Genomic DNA, 19646 nt, shown 5'->3' on the forward strand with positions numbered 1-19646 from the left:
CCAGCCCCACAGTGACAAGTAGTGGCGTGCAGCGGCATCCCAGAGAAGGCAGAGCTGTAGGAACAGGGCACCGTTGGCACAGCCCACGCAAAATGCAAATGGCGGCATCAATCCAAGGCCCGGAGCGTCACCATCGATGGTGCGGTACAGAAACGCGCAAGCTCTGAGCTCTGCACATGCAGGGTCTCAACGCAGAATGGCTGGCAGGATCAGACCCTTGGATACCGCCGACGTAACTCATACTTTTAGCCTGTGGCTCTGGGAAAACACCTGATTCGCCTCCTCTTATTAGTAAAATACACGATGTATTTGTGAATAAGCCTATTAACTGTGCAGTCAGCACTAAAAATCTGCCCATCACTGTAATTAATGCCTTTGGTGTCGATGGAGACAGTGTGGCTGACGGACTCCTCGCTCACACAGACGCTGACGTCTCCGGAGAGGTGACAGCAAGCAAAGGCAAGGCAGAAATTTGGCCAAACACGTGAACGTTTTTCCTCCCCCTGTACCTTTGCCCCTGCCATCGCGCCGCATTCCCATCAGAGGCGGTCAGACCTCCTCCACCACAATGTTCGGAGTCAGGGCATTCCTACAAAAAATCCTGATTTTTCTGCATGTTACTACGTCCGTTGTTGTTGGCAAAACACTGATGATGCTGTTCCCCAATGCCATGAAAAGATACATCCTAAAACTGGGCGAAAAGAGCAGAATGAACGAGAATCCAAAGTTCAGCTACGAAAACTGGGGTCCGACTTTTTTCAGCTTCAAGTATTTGCTCTTTGTGCTGAAGGTGAAGTGGAAGAGGCTGGAGGATGAAGCCTACGAGGGACGTGCTGCTCCCAACACGCCGGTGGTGACTTTCAACGGGGAAGTTCGTCACATCTTGGATTTCATGCAAGGTGAGTAAACGGGCTGTGTAGGTGGGTTTGGTTTTCCAAGATGAGAAACGAGGAGAAGAGGCTGCTGAGGGAACAGGGACAGGCAGCTGGCGCGAGAGCTTGTGGCATGGCAGAGCAGAATTCACTGGATGGGAAAGGTGCAGCATATCCACTCCAGCTGTCTGCCTCCCGATTTTCAAAAATAACCCATGTTTATCGTCCTGGCTACAATATCCCTTCACACCAGTAAACTGATGAACCTCTTGCAAAAGCTGGCTCTGCCTGGAAATACCTCTTCGCCAAGAGAATAATTGATTTTAGGGAGAGAAGACCCAGAATCGGAACCGTGTGCAGTAATTCACGACTTTTGGCTGTCATTCCCTGTGCGTACAGAAAGCCCCACACCAGCGCCCTTTGCCAGCCCAAAGCCTAGAAAGCACACGGTAGTTTTTTTCCAGATTCAAAGTGGCTAGAAATAAAGCAGAAGAAAAAGAAGTCGCTTTGTACTTTGTCCGCTGCCTCCCAGGGAGATCACTGTAGAACGTGGAATTAATCATTAATCCGCAGTCTCGATCCCCATGGGATGGATTACACCCTTCTTTAACTCTGCTTTTCTAATTTTTTTTTCTATAGAAAATAGGATGCAAATTTGGAAGAGACACACAATATCTACAGGGAGGTATCCCCTCTATTAGATTCTTTAGGACGTGGAACCATGCGAACAGAGTTCTTTGAATTTAAGCCCAGCCAGAAGGAAGATCTTGAACAAATTTCAGAGAATTCAGCATAACAATAGACTAAAAGGGGTGCTTAAAAATCCCACAAGTTCTCTTACATTGAGGCCTTACAAACAGTTGCTAACACCTGTGGGCATATACCCTGTTAATTTGTAAGCAACTGCATAAACACTTTTGCCAGTGGCTTGTGTAACGCTAGTTTAATAAATAATAATATATAACCCCAGTCCTGTTTGGACAGGAAATTGCAGAAATACACTGAAAGCATGAAAGCCTGTGAAGCAGGACTGAAAAGTGCAGCTTACGCTCAGCTCAGCTAAAACTGACAGCTCTGAAAAAAATCACAACACGGCCACCGGCTTCATTAAAAGGCATCGGGACTCTGTGCTGACATGTCCACCCCTGAAACACTGTCCTTTGAAGAACCTTGCAGATGATCATGGTTAATATTTTTGGAGTTCCTTTGTACGAAGGACCCTGGGGAGCCTGTGAAATGCTACGCGCTCTATATCCATTTTAGACCAGTTCCCTGTCCCAAAATGTTGGTAACTGGAGCACTGGCTCTTCTGATGGGGACACAAGGGAAGCCATGGGACCACACGGTGCCTCCTGCCTTTGCCAAGGAAAGGGTCCCCCTTGGTAGAGCTCCTTCCTCTTGGCTCAGCTTAGAGCCGGACAAGGGAAAAAGAGAGTACCTTTATGCCTGTTTTGCATAGATGCAGATATTCTGCTACTGATTTTAATGTCCTAAGAAGAAAGTTATGGGGTAAGTGACTTAGCTACTGTTGCCCAGGGAACTCTGGGGCAGAGGCTCAATTCAGTGTATGTATTTAATCTGTCCTTCCTCCCAACACCGATTTAACCACAAACTGTCCTGTTTTTTTTCCAGATAACCGACCTTTAATCCTGAATTTTGGAAGTTGCACCTGACCTTCGTTTATGTTAAAATTTGATGAGTTCAACAAGCTCATCAAAGATTTCAGCTCAATAGCAGATTTCCTTATCATCTACATTGAAGAAGCTCATGCAGTAGGTACAGTACAAATATCACAGTAATGTCTACCAAAACTTCAGACACGTATCATTCCCTTTAGGAAGAGAAGTGTTTTAGCAAAGGAAGGAACTGCAAATGAGAAAGAAACCTCTCTCAAATCAAAAGTGGCAACACCAAATTTCGGCACCAATTTGTGTCCCTAATTCTCCAAAGTTTTACTCACACATCTGGCTTTACGCTGAAGTACTCTTGGCTGAAGGCACTCATCTCTCTGAAGATGAGCACTATCTTCACTAAACTTCCTCTCAGCGTTACTACAGCTCCTTCTGATATTAAAAAAAAAAACAAAAACAAAACCAAAAACATTTAAGAGAACAAAGGTTTAAGTATATGATGCCAGTATGTGTTACGCGTTTAAAAAAAATAAATAATCATTTTAACACATCTCAAGAACAGGAAGCAGGCTCTTAATACTCTTAATTTGAAAAATTCAGCAAACAAACTGTATACACTCTCTTATCTACACTGGACTCTAAGTAACACATTGGCACTGATTTTATCCCAGGGTTAAGGTGTTTTTCTAAAACGTAACGTTTACAGTTTTCAAGTTTTCTAACAATACACCACTTTCAATAGTTGAGAAAAAGATAACTCAGTCAGTCATCAAAGACTTCTACTAGTTTCTACTTTACTAGGAAGGGTTGCGTGCAGATGTGTGTGTATTTCTGGAAGAGGAAGGTGTGCCCTGGCTCAAGTATGTTTCACTTCTCACAGATCTGCAATTTTGTTTTATAGGCTCGAATCTATAGGTAGATTCTATAGGTAGAATCGAGCAGAATGAACAGTACGATTGTTGAGGCTGTGCTAAATGAATGGGTATCAGCTGGCAGCGCTACTTACCATTATAAAATCCCCTCCTCTGTGCCTATAATTTTGACAAACCTTACCTAAATAGATCTCCCCCACCCCATACCTCTCTAATGTTGATTTATGTAGGAAAATTTCAGCTAAAATACATCAAATATTTCTCAGTCCAGGGCAAGGGGAAAAGATAGTTTGCCCAAATTAAAGGAAAAAAAAATTCTGGGGCCCATTTATTTGAAAAGCTGTAGTGCTCATACTCCGGGGGGCAGGGTAGGAGCTTTCATTTCATGGCAAGTTTTGGTGTTAGGAGTAAATTGCAGTACTATTTTAATGCAGTTTTGGGGTATTACACACAGTACATAGAATCATAGAATGGTTTGGGTTGGAAGGGACCTTAAAGCTCATCTAGTTCCAACTCCCCTGCCATGACCAGGGACACCTTCCACTAGACCAGGTTGCTCGAAGCCCCATCCAGCCTGGCCTCCACCCTTAGCACCTATTCAGAATGTTCCTTGCTAAATCCCTTTCTCATTTGTTTTAGATGGATGGGCTTTCAAAAATAATATTGTTATTAAAAATCACAGAAGCCTCGAAGATCGAAAAATTGCAGCACAATTTCTTCAGAAAAATAATCCTTTATGTCCAGTGGTTTTAGACACTATGGAAAACCTGAGCAGTTCAAAATATGCTGCACTGCCAGAACGACTGTACATACTTCAAAGAGGGAAAGTCATCTACAAGGTAAAAAATATCAATAATGATATTGAGCACAATATATTGAGACTTCTAAATTTCAAAATAATTTGAGAATTTTTACATTTAACTCAGCATTTCATTCTGTTTCAGAACTAGTAATTTCACAATTTACTGTAGATGGAGAGAAAAGGACTTGCAGCAAAACCAGTCTGGGCCTTTATAAAGTACATATTTGATGTATACCTCAGTCCTGCTCAAATATTTATCTTTTGGCTCATTAGGAAACCTAAGTACATCTAAGCTGTGAGATCCAGGAATGCTTTCCAGCTCCAGGATCCCGATGTTGGCCCTGTCCCAGTTACACAGCAGGGTGTAACCTGTGTGTGCACCATCTCCCATGCGATGGCTGCCATGCAAAGGAAGCTCAAGCACACCTGCCCATGGTTCTGGTGCAACTGCCGTGCACAAAAATAACTGCTGCTTTCTCTACTTGAGCATCACTGTGTAATTTTATTGCCTTTGCAGGGAGGAGTGGGGCCTTGGAATTATCACCCCCAAGAAATACGCGCCATCCTGGAAAAACTGAAATAGAAAAAGGACTTCAGAGTAAAGACTATCCGGATAAAAAAGCTCAATGAGTAAGTTTTCATAGACCTAAGTGTAAGAAGAAAAAAAAGAATTTAAAAATAACAACAGGGACAACAGAATCTAAAGAGCACCTGTAATATGGTTCATTATGTGTTTGTCTAGAGGTTTTCAAGTCTCATCACGACAACTCCAACTACTGCACTGTACTACGCTTACAGGCCATGCAGTAATGAATAGTAGTTGGCTCCACTGAGCTGTCAGGACTGGACACCAACATTTACATTTGTAAGGAATACCCTGCAGGACAAACTTCAGGGGTGATGACATTTGCAAAAGTCGACTGGCATGCAAAACAACTGACTTCACATTATTAAGATTCTCTTTCTCTTGTATACATACAATTTTCCTAAATGTTCACTTTCACTGACTTCACAAGGCTTCTGAATAAGACAATCTCTGTCAACATTTGTTTCTATTAATATTTGTTATGACAGTCATAGCATAAAGCACAGAGGGCTGTGACCTGATTGTAGAAAATATTTATAGAAACAAGGGATTGATCTGCAATTATTAAAAATCTATCAGAGCACTTCATATGGCTTCAGATTATTTCCCCCCTGCCCTGCCTCTCTCCCCCCTGGGCTATTTCTAAGCATTAGTAGACTTTATGTTCAGCCTACTAATCTTGAACCGTTTGAGCTGATGAGAAAGTTACCAATTTAAGAACTTTTGAAGAGTTTGTTTGACAGTAGGAAGTAATAACTCCCATGTAAGTATTTTACACTTTTATATAAACACACTAATTTGAAAGGACTCAGTTATGTTCAAGTGTTCTAGGCTAACAGTCTAGGTTATAAAACGAGAAAGCTGTTACTACAATTAACAAGAGTACTACATTGTGGTTGGACTTGATGATCTTGAAGGTCTTTTGCAACCCAAATGACTCTATTCCATTCCATACATTAAACCGGTGCGGAATACATACTACATCCATACCTTCAAAAAACACTTTAATACAAGGTTTTAGTAATAAATATTATCTGCACTACAGGTACCAAAGTGTAACTTCTTTATAAAAAAAACCCAAAAAACAGAGGTACAAATTTCAGCTGGACTTAAGTGTTTTCTGCAGTGCCCTCTGCCATCACCCGGTGCACTGATACAAAATGATCAAAGGCAGATTTGATGATGAAACGCAAGTAAGTGGCTTGGAAATCAGGAAGCTGTAGAAGGAAAAAAAAATGTTATTGCGTTTTCTGTAATAATATAACTATCAAACAACATTTGCAGAAGTTTGTTAGACAGAAGGGTCTAGATATTTCTGTGTCTATTTTCAAATTACACATAAATCAAGCTCTTTTAATGCATCTAGCCAGCTTCAGAGCTTCTTTAGATGACAGCAATTAAAAAAAGTCCCATTCCTCCCGATTAGTGCAGCCTTTAAGGCAACAACTGAGGGAGGAAAGACTGCCACACTTTGTGAAGGAGCTCCTTCACAGAGTTAGGAGCAGTAGGCAGGTGTAATTTCATACCATAATATATAAAGGAGCAGTCAGAAAGTGCAATTTCATACCACGATCTATAAATTCCTGTATCTAACTTAGCATTAATTGTAAATAAAGACACGTTTGGGATTTTCATGGTTTCTCCCTAGTTAGTCTGGACATCCCATTTCATGAACCACCACAGATGTACACTGTAAATACTCACTGGAAATTCTTCCATTTGAAGTTGTCCTTCTGTGTGTTGCAAATCTAGAAAATATATTTTAAAGCATATAATGAAGAATAACATGCAATGCTGTGAAAAGTTTTCACTGAACTTTAGAGTTCAAGAGAGTTTAAGGACCATGAACTTACACTGCATACAGAAATTGTTTGGGGTTTTTTTTTGGTTGGTTTTGTTTTACAAAGTGATTTAAGAGAACAAATACTTTTTGCAATATCCCAGTGTATATATATCCCACTCATTACACTGTTTTATGAAATGTCACCCAAGAGGCATTAAGAAACCCCCAAAACACAAGACCAACCAACGCATTAAATGCCACTCTATTATACTACGTATGTTTTTAATTTTTGGAACATAAAAGCAAATGCACAAGTAGTGCTTTTAGCCCTTATACAGCATTTCACACCTTCAAACTGCTACAGAGACCAGCAGTGTTCATAAACTTCATTAGAATGTGACAATTACATTAATGTCTTAATAAAACAATCATGAAGGCACACTTGACTACTCAACAAATAGACAGGGGGTTAAAACGACTCACAGAAAAAGATCAACATTATTCCCATGAAATCCCCGCTGCTTCACAGTTATAGTCAGAATCTTACCTTTTTCAATGCACTGTTCAAAAGCTACTGGGTCTTTAGATACACTTCTTTCAATCCTTAAGGTGCGCACTAAAATATATATATACATTTAAAATATCAATACGAGTTCTGATTCTTTATTGATGATATTTATTGCATCACTTTTCATCTACAAAGCGCTTTAAAAGCACTAACTAATCCATTCTTCCTCTAACTTATGGGGCAGAACTGTAATACAACCAACATCCTCATGTTCAAGGTTGGACAAACAATGACAAGTTTTCATGCCTTCTGAAAAGCCTCTGTTAATGGTCAAGCCGCTGTCTCCATGCTCTGACCCCGTAACAGACCTTTCTGGTTTAGAACTCAGATTTTCCTTCACATTATTTTAAAAAGTAAGACTAAGGGAGTTCTGTCCTACTAAACTATTGAAATCAATATTCAAAATAAATCATTAAAAGTACTGTGGTCCTGTCCATTAAATTACAACAGCCATCACTGTGCAACAGAACAGTTAATTATAAGCTCAATACAAGGTGTTATAAAGACAAAATAAGTGCAGGTGGGGTGGATTTTCCATCTTTTTCCAATTTATTTACGAATAACTTTGGACGTGAAGGACAATTGCTTTGTTAAGCTAAATGAAGCTCTATGAATTAATTTCAGCTTTAGAAGTGACTACTTACAGAACGTGACACTACTGTGAGAATTTACATAGGCACAGGCACACATTTTAACAGTACATATTACATACTGCAGTACATTAAGTCTTACCCAAATAACACTGGATTGCGACTTTGCTGATTTTTACGCACTGAGGGAAACCAATAATGAACTCCTGTGGGAACATGCCTGTCGTCGTCCAAAACGTCTCTGAACTTCTGTGGAAAGAACAGGACAAAACCCTCACCTGCAGCTTTCCACCTAGAACCACCTTGAAAGAAATTTATCACAAAAAAAAAAAAAAAAGGGGGGGCTGCAAAACCATTTTTATTTGGGGTATTTTAAGCAAACCCCTGTACGACCAAGGGGGAAGCGCTCTGGAGGTATTAATACTTTAATATTCAGGCTCTGTACCACAGAAGGACTCACAAACGGTGGGGGGTCCCAAACAAAACCAACCAAACCCAGCTGAATTATGTGCCAACACGAGCGGGAAGGCAACGGACCGAGCACCGGCAGCACCGGGAGGTCTCTCTGGGGGGAGCGGCCGCCCCGGAGGAGCCGCTTCCCGCCGGAGCTCGCGCCCCCCTCACCCGTCCGCCATGTTCTCAGCGGGGTGCTCCTCGTCGCTGGAGGTGGCCAGGACGACGGCGGCCCCCGCTGAGCTCAGGCACCAGTCTGCGGCCCTCATCCCCGGGCGGCGGAGAGGAGAAGGCCGGACCTGCCGCTACCAGGCAACGGAGGCAGCCCCAGCACCGCCCGCAAAAGGGACCCGCCACCTCAGAGAGCCCCTCACGGCCCGGCACCCCCTTCCCCGGCTACCGCGCCGGTGCCGCAGCCTCCCGAGGGGAGTCTCACGCCCCGCTGCGGCTGCCGCCGGTGGGATTTGGGAGCGGGGAGCTCGCCCCGCACACCGGCGAGAGAGGCTGGGCCGGACCCCGCCACCCCTCCGCCCCCGCTCCCGGCATGCCCCGCGCCGCCCCAGCCCCGACCCGGTGCCGGTCCCCGCCCCCGGCGCGGCTCCGCCCGCCGCCCGCGGGCGCTGCTGCGGGATGGGCGGCGGGAGCGCCGAGCCGCGGCCCGGCTGACGGCGTGTCGGGGCAGCCCCTCCCGGGGCAGGTAGGTGAGGGCCGGGCCGGTGGCCCCGGCGAGGCGTGGGGAGAGGAGCGCGGGGCGCTCGCCTCCCCGCCACACTGGTCCCAGCCGGGCTGGGGGGGACGGGACACCCTTCCCCTTGCGCCCCCCGGGCAGGGCCCGATCCCTTCACAGACCCCCCCCGTGCAGGGCCCGAGCCCCCCTGCCGCCCCCTCAGGGCTGGGACCCGATCCCCTCGGACCCCTCCTCCTCCCGGGCAGCGCCCCATCCCCTTCCCCCCGCCTCAGGCGGGGACCGATCTCCTCCCGCCCCGCAGGACCTGAGCCCCCAGGGCAGGAGCTGACAGGACTCCGTCCCTCCTCTGCCCCCCGCTATGGCAGGGTCTGCCCCCTCCTGCCCCCCGGCTCACAAACCAGACCCCCCGGCGCTGGCTGGGCAAGGCTGGCACCAGGAGCCTGCCCACCCTCCCAAGGAGGATGATCCTCCAGCAGGCTCCATTGCCCTGCTGCAATCAGCCATTTGCCCTCCTCCTCCTCCCCCTTGCCTGCAGCAGAGCCAGGCCAAGCTGTGGGGGCTGCTTCCCACACAGCCCCCCAGACCCCCCTGCTCCTGCCTGTGCCCATGCTGCGGTGACCCAGCCCCAGGCCTCTGATGAGCACCAAGTGCGGACCAGTGGGGCCCTGACAGACCAAAGGCCCTTCGCCTCTCTGCCAGCCCTGGGTTGGGTTCCCGCTTGACTGATGTTTGCGGTTTGATGGCAGACAGCACGCCCCTGTTCCACGCAGACCGACCGTCCTTGTGCTGCAGGGTTACGTGGCTGTGCTCAGGGCATTGAGGAGAGCTGCCAGGGTTTGGGGTCTTTCCTGAGTAATGTTTTCCTCTGTGGCTATTCTTTACATGTCTTTGCTTTTGCAGAACTGGACGAAGGGAATGTCTTACTGTCTCCACTCTGAAAGCCATTTGGATACCGGGCCAATATATGTGCGTGAAAATGGAAAGCTACACATGGTAAATCAGGGTGCAGGCAGCATACAGAATGTCACTCCCAAAACAAGACCTTTTAGGCTATTTTCCAGAGGATTCTCAGTGGAGCTTTGTATGAACAGGGAGGACGATAGGGCAAGGAGGCAGAGGACTGATCATTTCATCTTCACATACACTAAGGAGGGGAACCTCCGATACTCAGCCAAGTCTCTCTTCAGCCTAGTGCTGGGTTACATTTCTGACAATGTTGATCACATTGACTCATTGATTGGTTTCCCAGAGCAGATTGCTGAAAAGCTCTTTTCAGCTGCAGAAGCAAGACAGAAGTTCACAGAACCAGTAACAGGACTGAGAGCTCTACAGAAGTTTACTGAAGCATATGGCAATTTGGTGCTATGTTCATTATGTTTGCGGAATAGGTAAGTGTGTTCAATAACAATATTGTAATCTGCTAGTGCTTTTTGTTAGCACACTTAAACTTTCCCTTAAATTATTTTCTCTTAAAAATAAAAAAAATCTCTTGGGCCTAATTTTAATGAAATGACCTGAGCCTAATCTCACTCCGCTGTTAGCTTACTTTTGTCCCATTCCTTTCCTACAAGTGCAGCTGGTGGTTTCATTCTAAGATACAAAGCATAATACAGGTGACAGACTACATCCATGTTAACTAAGAGGGGATTTTACGTGAAGGATTAAACCTGCAACTGTTTTTTAACGATAATAATCAGCACTTCCATAGTAATCTGTGTGTTTAATGGTTTTGTAGTTGCTGTTTATCAGCATTTCAACATTACTTAGCTGACTGTACAGATAAAATACACCCTTGCAAACTGTCTGGGTTTATTTACTATAAGCTTGCTACCTCATTTAATTTTGGGTGCTCAGAAGAAAATACAGTCTTGTAGGTAAACTACAGGCTTTGAAGTCAGGCAGGTTTTACCTTAGTTTATTGTGGTTCTCATCCCCATATTGAATGTGCTTTAATGAGGTTCTGATTACAGTCCAGCACCAGTTTTTCCATCTTCTCAATATCCACATTGTCTTTCACTAAAAGAGAGTCTCATCAAGCTTAAAACTGGGTATGTTTTTAAAGCCTTGTTCCTACTGAAGTCTTTCCCAGTAATATAACCAGTCTGTCTTCCATCTGTACGCTTGAAAAAGGGATGGTTTATCCAGTTTAAAATCAAAGTACAGGCATATTCAACTGAAGCGCCAAGGGTGCTTTGAGCACAGTAGGAATGGTTGAGCAGAGGTAAATTATCCTTTGTTTTATCCTTTAAACCTACTCCCTTTTTATCTCTAGTACAGATACTTTTAATGGGCTTAATTCAGAAATGAAGTTACCTCTGGCATCTTTTGCCGTTACAGAAAGCTAAGTATCGGGTCTTTGAAATCCACAAAGTAAGATATTAAGGCATTTCTGATGAATCGTACTTCTAAGAGAGCCCACTCTTCTCTTCACAACCTCCCTGAGCTAGTAATATCTCTCAAGAATTGTCTATATGTACTGCCTTCTGCATAGCTGAATTGCATGGCAAAGGGATTTGGTGGGGTAGTTTGGTAGGTATACTTGCAGTGGGAGGATATTAAGGTCCCCTAATTTGCATGGCCAAAGAGGTGTTCCTCGAGGAGTCAAATTAGTGAGCACCCCTTATTTCAGCAGTGAAAATGCTGACCTCAGGCTTTGTCTCGCCATGGGGAATATAAGGTAAATTCAGGAGAGATTAGTGAATTTGGGGCTTGTCTTGCCATGGGGACAATAAGAAGGAAATACAGGGGAGACTGGTGAGGTAGTGACTGCTACGTGCTTATTGCTGCATACTCATGCATGCCATTGTTTAGTGGTTTGTTCCCATCTCTAAACCTCCTACTGAATAGTTCCAGCACAGATGTTTGCATGGCTACAGAGTGAATCAGATCAGGGAACTAACACAGCTAAAAAAGTAACCCACCGAGTAACTGCTGCCTGGGTGCAGTCACAGCTCTAGTTGGAGTCCTGCAGATGTCCTGTAGGATTTTCATCTCTAGTGAAGTATTTTATTCATGTATATAAAAAGTAAAATGTTGCTATTTGACAAGCTATCCTGATACACTTGAAGTAGATTTTAAACCTGGATGAATAAGGGTTTGTCTGCACACTTCCTAGATACTGAGGAAGAGCAGTTTGTGAAGTTGATTTATGGTAAACTGGAATATGTATTTTGCATTATTCTGAAATAATACAATAATAATCTGTAAAGAATTCCCTAATTGCGATATTTGCAAGTCAAAGTCTTAATTGTTAGTCCAATATTTTGAATCAAAGCAAAACCATGATATTTGTTCAAGGAGAAGACTGGGAACTCAGAAGTTTTGTGTACTGCACATAAAATGGTAGTTAGGACAGCTGGCTAATTTCTGTCTGTTTTCACACAGGTACTTACAAAAAATGACTGCATTATACTTGTGACACTTGAGAATATAACTGCTGCCTTATGTGCCTGAACACTGAAAGCTCTTTTTATTTCCCCCCTCACACACACTTTGCAGATACCTGGTTGTCTCTGAAAAGCTAGAAGAAATTAAGTCTTTCCGGGAGCTGACGTGTTTGGATCTCTCCTGTTGTAAACTTGGAGATGAACATGAACTGCTGGAACACCTCACCAAAGAGGCTCTGTCTAGGTACCGATTTCTCAACACATAGCTAAAAATTACACTTTCTTTTCTTGTCACTAAGCAGTTCAAAGAATCAGGCTGTGACTTTAAAGGAAATTTTCACAGGCAGCAATGTGTAAGTTTGAAGATTTTGGTTGTTCATAAAACCTGCTCTTGAGGTGAACAAAATATATTGTACACAAAGCACATGATCCAAAGCACATACTGAATCATAAAAGGTCCTACAAATGTGCAAAATAATTTACTGTCTCATGCTTTTAAATCAACTTCTTATAATTTCTGTTGGCCAGGTAAAAACGGCACCTTAAGCATTTGGAATAGTTTTATACTTTTATTTCTTTTTTTAAGAGGGAACTTTATCAGCCAAATTTTTAATCAAAGCCAGTGTTCCAGATGAAGATTTCTGCAAGCAGTAGGTTAAATATCTAATTAATTAACATTTCAAAAAATAATTTTTAAAATTTTGTTTGATATTAAAGATTGAAAAGTAGACAGTTTTGGAAATCAGTAGGCAGGATGACTGCTAATTAGGGGATATTATGTTACTATAAGATTTTGGTGCGTTTTGCATCAAGGTTTTGTCTTGAAGTGCTCTGGAGAATGTTTTATTGTTATGTTTTCCCCTGAGTTTTGTTCATCTATGTTATAATACCTCATTGCTTACTTAAAATCATTGCCGTATCTCTGACTAAATCTGTCCTCTCCCATTTTGCCAAGTATTTTTCTCTTGTTAGTTTTGAGTGGAGTGGAGATTGGCAGCCTGGGTTTGAATAACTGCAGTGTATAAAGAACCTTATTGTCTCTGCTAGCAAATGCTTGTGCTCTAGGACCGGTTTGTCACTGCCGCTCTGGGAATAGCTGGTCACCTAAGCGCTTCTGTTGAGCTAGCAGGGGCAATATAAAGGTATTTGTTAGTCCTACTAACCCAGGCTTCTTTCTTGCTACTTTTTACTAACCTTAACAAAGTAGACTGAAGAGTTTTCACAGGAGACCCCAGCCTTCTGATTTTAGGACATTTTGCAAAACTGTCTAAAAAATGACTTTATAGTGACTATGTGTTTGTATCTTTCCTTCCAGCGTAAAACGGCTTCTCCTGAAAGACAACTCTCTATCAGATGCAGGCCTTCGCAGAATGACAGCACCAGTACGAGTATTGAAAAAGGGACTTGAGAATCTTTTGGTGTTAGACTTGTCTTGTAAGTACTTCATGGTTTAATATTAGAAGCAAACCGTATCCTTTCTGATGAAGAATTTCTACTCCTTAATGCTGAATGAATACCTTGAATTTCATGATTCCCATGAACCACGTACTCAACCCCACATTTTACCAACAACTTTCCAGAAGGCACAGGTCATACCTGTGTCTCAGCCACTTGCTACTTACATAAATAATTACTATTGTAATACTTGTATTTTGATCATTAGAGGGGAAAAAGTCAGTTCCAATATTAGCTTTTGGAACAAACAGTTTCTTGGTATTCTGATCATCTTTCTCCACATCTTGCAACTTAGTTAACTTTACTTGACCTTACAGGTAACCCTAAAATCACAGACGTGGGAATTGGATACCTTCTTTCTTTCAAGAAATTGAATTGTTTGGACATTTCTGGGACAGGTCTTAAGGTAAAAGAGCACCTGTTTAAGTTTACTGGACAAGTGTAATCAAATGTTCTTCCCCTTTGACTTCTTCATTTTCCTTACCATTAGGATGTTAATGCCGTCGTTAAGCGGATCCAAATGCAAATTGGCCTGGTTCACTCAAAAGTGCCTCTGAAAGAATTTGATCATAGTAACTGCAAAACAGAGGGATGGGCAGAGCAGGTACAGCATTTTAAGACTGGCTTACTTTCTAGAAATTGTCCTTATGGAGTATTAAATCACTGAATAGAAAGAATAAGGGATAGAGTTGTTTCCAATGATATTTGTGTAAAATTTACAAGAAACTTTTTAACTCCTTCAAATGTTATTTCAGACAGTTTTGCAGTGGGAGCAGGCAGTTATGGAGGCCATCAAGCCACAAGACGACTTGAGATCCAGAACAGCAGCTCTGCGTTTCTGTATGTAACTGCATAGAGAACACATTGTTTTCTTTTCTACAGGGAATATTTTCATACTTTTTTTTATTTTATTGTACAAATAGCATCCCAGGTGTGCAATTTCAGTCATTTGTGTGACTGCATTACAGCACATTTGAGTTTTTTCATTTGTTATACTGCTGGATAACTTTTGAGGTACAGCATGGCAGCATATTTAGGGCAACATATAATAACTGAGTTTTCTCCTTCTGAATCCAAAATATAAATGTTATTTTTCCCTAAGCAGTCAGTATTCCAAGCTGGCTTGGCCAAAACACTTTGCAACACAAGTATGCATTTTAAAGCATAATTCTGTTTTTCCCAAAATCTAAACTTGATTTTTTTTTTTTTTTTGTAGATGGCAAGACACACAGAATAGAGGAAGTAGTCAAATGCAAGCTGGTGGAGGGAGAAACAAAAGCATCTGGAAACTTGCAGTTTTATAAGGAAAAAGTTCAAAATTGCCATTTACCTTTGAAAAAGGAGGTTGCAGGCAGCCATGAATTGAGGAACAGTAAAAAAAGAGCTTTGGCTGAACAAGAGAAAGAAAGGACTTCCAAACAGAAGCATCTGTGCCTCACTGTGGAGGACTGGGATTTGTTAAATACCTACTGAGTCAGAAAGAAGTGGGTCTTTTGTTCGTTGTTTTCTTGCTGATGACAGAATTTAGACATACCGAGAGGGAGTAACAGAGGAGATCAGTATTGTTAAAGCTGGTTGCTGGGGTGTGCTTGTGGGTTAACCTATGCTTGGGGAGGGAGACGGTGAAGGAGGCGGTTGATGATACTACTGTATATTTTCAATACATAATAATTTTTTCAAATAAAGTTTTTGTTGTCATCCTTAACAAATTCTTCTGACATAGGTATCGGTCAGAGAAATAACTGGTCCTGTCCCTTCTCTGTCGCTTCCAGAGGGGGAGAGCAGAAGACTAAACACTGCAGCTCATCTGAAATGAAGCTGCGCTGTGCTTCTCAAGTGCCCAGGGACATTTATAGTGCTGGTAGAACATAAACCTCAGCCTGTAAGCACCAGGCTGTGCTGACAGAGCTCTGACAAAGGGAGGAAGCAAAGAGGATAAGCACAGGCCCCGGGGGAGGGAGGCAGAGAGACAGTAACCCCTCGGTAACAGTTATTGCAGAAATCTGAAGCAGAACAGAAGTCCCCTCTCTCGCTTGTTTTAGCCCGGGAAATGAAAGCTGAAATTGGGTTACTGTAGAGATTAGACTCTGCAGTTGTAATATGTTCTCCCTTATAAGCAAATTCACTGCATTTGAGAACATTCTGTGGTTTAAAGCCCTTTCTTGGTGCGCGTGCATGCCTGCAGTATACTTCCCCATCTAGAAACATTCAGGATAGTGGTCACGGAATCGTACATATTTGCTGTAAAAAAACGAGATACTCAGACTCTCTGTGTGTTGGTCTGTCTGAAGCCCGTACAGCTGTAATGCTGCAGGCCCGTTTATCGTTGAATTCCTGTCCTGAGCGTTTCTGTCGAAACTGTCTGAGGTACACAGTGCCCATGAGCTGGGCACTGCGACTGTCATTGTGCTCTTCGGTCTATAAGGCCCAGAATTTACTACAGGTTTCCTCTACTAGTGCTTATTTAGAGGATATCTTCCTTTTATACTGTGGTTTACCGTAATTCAGCGACAAGAAAAGCAACGCATCCTTGGAAATCATCAAGAGGCCAAGAAAAGAAACTTGACCTCAAAAACGCATAACGAGCTAAACTCCTTTCTCTTTTTGTTCTTTTCTTGCTGAATTTTCATCAAAAAAGGGACTACACACAAACAAAACAAGGATACTTCCATTCAAGCCCTACATTTTTTCCCAGAAACTCGGCTATTAATAGCTTCCACTGATGACTACATCAGCCCTCTGCTGAGACAAACAGCGGCACAAATAGTGACTTAGCAAAACAGCATCTCAACAGGGAAGATGACTGTGGCACTCAAGTATAATCCTCCTCCTGCAGCTGGATTCTGGTCCAACAGCCACCATGGGTTTCTTTTGCTACCTCTTCCACCACAGCGGAGATCTGCTAATCTGAGCGTGGAGAGATGCGCGTCCCGGGGAACCGTGTACTCCATTTCACATTGGTAAAGCAGCTGGGAGCTGATGCCTTGAGCTGGAAAATAGGCACATCATAATTTGACATGAACGGTCTGCCCAGGTCACAGGCTCGTTGGTAAAATAGGCTTTCCTTTTCAAAAGGGGCGTTTTAGAGCACTGTGTTTCTTATGCTCTCCATCCCTGGTACAATTGTTCATTTCCTTAGGTTTCTTGCTGACCACAGCAAGCTTCCTCTTTCAAACACACCACTGTGCAAGTTTTATCCTAGGAAGACTCAGACACACTTACTGCTATGACCTCAACCCGCTCATCTCTGTTTATTGCTCTCTGTAAGGTGCACAGCTTCTGCTGACCAGGAACAAGGCAGTAAGAAAGAAAATTACAGGAGGAGACTCACCCTGAAATAGAGAGGATCAGCCAAGTGCCTGCTTCAACTGCCCGCTGCATCCCTGGCTGTTTCCAGGCCGGTTTCTGAGTCTTGCTGCCTGTGGACTGCTGCTTCCCGTGTCTCTCTTGGCTTGTCTCTTCACAGGTGTAAATCCAGAGCAGGATGAGTCCCCAGTTCCTCTCTCCTAACCTGGGGCCATTAATCACAGCTCCGGCATCCCAGGGACATCAGCTGGAGAGCAACCCTGGGGGCTCTACCCTGCAGGTACCAGGTGGGTCAGCTCCTCTGACACCAGTAAACCTTTCCTGGCTATCTTAGATGCAGAGATCACATTCCTGACCCCATTTCTTTGTAGTTCAGCTCAATTACAAAGCTTCTTAGGAGATAGGAGCGTGGTTTTCTCCTTCCAGCCAGGGATCTCCTCCATGCCCCCTAAGCCTGCCTCTGTTTCCTCACCCTCCTGCTGAAGGAGAGAGAAGGTGGCACAAGAATCTTTCTTGCCTTGAGCATTTGCCTTCTTTACCACATCTCACAATAAAGAATTCCCAGATCCCAACATTGTCCCCATCCAGCCAAGGCAAGCCACTACTTGACCTCTGCTGCAGTGGAGAAGCAGCCTTACTACACAGCAAGCACAAATGTCCAACTCCACACACTCACACATTGCATGCCCAGACCCTCTTCACCCTTGGGAGCATCTTAAAACTTGGCAGACGTGAGCTGGCAACGATCAACAAATATTGGACTGAGAGATCAGAGCAGTTGCCATACAGGTCAGCCTAACCAGCATCCTCTTCCCAACCACAGCAAACATCAGAGGCTCCAGAAAGTTATGGTTGTCCCAATATCTTTGACACAGAGCAAATATTTTTTTACCAATCTTATCGTCTGAGCCCTATGCTGAGCATGAGGGTTCCTACATTTTTTTAACATCTTTTTGGTTCAATCTTTACCAACTGCAGTTGTTCTGTTATCCATATATAGTTCCCATCATGAGGGAAGAGATTCTTCTTCCCCTCCTCTCCCACTTTCTTTGACCACTGCCCCATAGGAGCGTGCAGTAGGGGTAGCCCACCTGCCCTCTCCCAGTGCAGAGAGCTTGCTGCACATCCTCCCACTTCAAAGCTGAGGAACAGTCACAGTCCCTGCCTGAACCCAATCTGAATCAGAAAGAAGCTCTTCTTCTCTAGGAAGGAGAGGCTGACCCAGTAGCGCTGCCTCTGAACCACCCCTCCTTGAGCTCCTCTTAAGAAAAGCTGCAAGACGTCCTCATTGATTGCCCCAGAACATACTTTGGGGTAACAAGAGGAACAACAGCAACTACAACAAGCCAGGCTTTGTTTACCAACCCTGGCTCAGCCTCCTTGAAGCGTTAGATGTCTGTGACTCTCCAGTAAAAACGTGCATCTTGATTTCAGGCTTTGATGGAGGCTGGAAGCTTCCAAGTAAGAAACATTTACCTAGAAAACTCCTAACCACTCTTCCGAGCTGCAGCACTGAATGCACTGCAGCAGTGTTTTATGGGAATGGAGAAAGCAAACCATCCATCCCAGCCAGGCATGGAGAAGTACAGGTTATTAAACGCAGCTTTAAAATTTTCCTGTAGTACCGGTTCTGTTATGCAGAGTTTTGCCATCTCATCCCAGGTGAAGTATGAGTCAGAATACAGTAAAGCTATTTTTAAAAGGTATCTCAGACCTACAGCTGTATCCCAGATACAAATTAGGAGAAACGTTCACTGTTGACACAAGTCATGGTGACGTGCAGAGTTGCAGATCACAGGGCAGACAGGAAATGATTGAACAAGGCTTTATTTTTAAAGATATATGACCTGGGATGGTGGTGGGAAGAATATTGCCTGATGTTTATTTTGGGCCTAGAAAAGTAAAGGCACTCACTGTAAACGTGGGTATTTCTCAGAGATGATGTTTTAGACACAGATGAGCTTTTCAAAGGAGCAGAGAAAGACCCCATCTTAAATTCCAGTGGCACATCCGTACCTGTATCCTGAGGACTGCATTGAAGGTTTGGCTGCCTGATCCTGCTCTGCTGGCAGAAGAGTGGAACGAGCAGCGAACAGACCCTGTGTCATCCCACACCGCCCTGGGAGCAGCACTTGGGTTTCTGCTGCTCTCTGCTCCAAGGTTGCAACTTTTTTCCCCCCTCCTTTCTTTGCCATCTTCAGTGCAAACTCATGCCAGCCCCACGGCTGTTCTCAACCTGCTGCTCCAGAACTGCACAGCCCTGAGAGAAGTACATTTTATATACGTGCCAGTTCCCTGCCCTGCAGGGATGGCTACGTGGTCACAGGAACACGGCGGTTTGTCCCTACAAAGCCTGAAACACCCACTTCAGTCTTCCTTGCCATTACACTCTCCACATTGGCCTTCATGGTTTGAGAAGAGCACAAACACAGGCTTCTCCTCCTGCCCATGAGGATCGAGAGTGTGAAGATGTGTCGGAGGGAAATGCCAACCCAAGGGCTGGAAAGGCTCACCTCACTCGGCTCCTGCTCTTTAGGGTAGTCCTCAATGTACCTTCACCTGGCTGCCTGCAGAGGTACCAGCATGTCCATACATGGCCCCTCACCCAGGGTTGGCCAGTCACGGTGTCTGTGTCGCCAGTGGCTGGTTGTCTC

The 19646-nt window shown here is 44.0% G+C and overlaps 3 protein-coding genes across 3 annotated transcripts; 2 read left to right on the forward strand and 1 right to left on the reverse strand.

The window, feature by feature from the left end:
* Positions 1–522: 522 nt before the first annotated feature.
* Positions 523–4910, forward strand: DIO1 (iodothyronine deiodinase 1). Its single transcript, XM_082483619.1, has 4 exons — positions 523–899; positions 2505–2648; positions 4015–4214; positions 4695–4910. The coding sequence occupies exons 1-4, from the start codon at positions 569–571 to the stop codon at positions 4758–4760; spliced, it is 741 nt and encodes a 246-aa protein (XP_082339745.1). The 5' UTR covers positions 523–568; the 3' UTR covers positions 4761–4910.
* An 840-nt stretch (positions 4911–5750) lies between these two features.
* On the reverse strand, positions 5751–8688 carry IFT25 (intraflagellar transport 25). The gene is made up of 5 exons (XM_082483894.1): positions 8329–8688; positions 7847–7953; positions 7094–7162; positions 6468–6511; positions 5751–5980 (listed from the first exon to the last, which is right to left on the reverse strand). Exons 1-5 carry the CDS (start codon positions 8424–8426, stop codon positions 5873–5875), a joined length of 426 nt encoding a protein of 141 aa, XP_082340020.1. The 5' UTR covers positions 8427–8688; the 3' UTR covers positions 5751–5872.
* Positions 8689–8816: 128 nt separating this feature from the next.
* LRRC42 (leucine rich repeat containing 42) lies at positions 8817–15388 on the forward strand. The gene is made up of 8 exons (XM_082483895.1): positions 8817–8854; positions 9746–10233; positions 12344–12475; positions 13547–13665; positions 14004–14092; positions 14177–14290; positions 14442–14526; positions 14903–15388. The coding sequence occupies exons 2-8, from the start codon at positions 9761–9763 to the stop codon at positions 15157–15159; spliced, it is 1269 nt and encodes a 422-aa protein (XP_082340021.1). The 5' UTR covers positions 8817–8854; positions 9746–9760; the 3' UTR covers positions 15160–15388.
* Positions 15389–19646: the final 4258 nt, after the last annotated feature.

Source organism: Vanellus vanellus (assembly GCF_965231255.1).
Source record: "Vanellus vanellus genome assembly, chromosome: 5".
NCBI lineage: Eukaryota > Metazoa > Chordata > Aves > Charadriiformes > Charadriidae > Vanellus > Vanellus vanellus.

What these genes read in the sequence shown, in the direction of transcription:
- IFT25 (XM_082483894.1), bottom strand. Translation starts at nt 8,426, where the DNA reads ATGAGGGCCGCAGACTGGTGCCTGAGCTCAGCGGGGGCCGCCGTCGTC. An exon ending in TGAACAGTGCATTGAAAAAG is followed by an intron (nt 6,512 to 7,093) that starts GTAAGATTCTGA and finishes TATATTTTCTAG; the next exon opens with ATTTGCAACACACAGAAGGA. An exon ending in TTCAAATGGAAGAATTTCCA is followed by an intron (nt 5,981 to 6,467) that starts GTGAGTATTTAC and finishes TTCCTTCTACAG; the next exon opens with CTTCCTGATTTCCAAGCCAC.
- LRRC42 (XM_082483895.1), top strand. Translation starts at nt 9,761, where the DNA reads ATGTCTTACTGTCTCCACTCTGAAAGCCATTTGGATACCGGGCCAATA. An exon ending in TCATTATGTTTGCGGAATAG is followed by an intron (nt 10,234 to 12,343) that starts GTAAGTGTGTTC and finishes CACACTTTGCAG; the next exon opens with ATACCTGGTTGTCTCTGAAA. An exon ending in CAGAGGGATGGGCAGAGCAG is followed by an intron (nt 14,291 to 14,441) that starts GTACAGCATTTT and finishes ATGTTATTTCAG; the next exon opens with ACAGTTTTGCAGTGGGAGCA.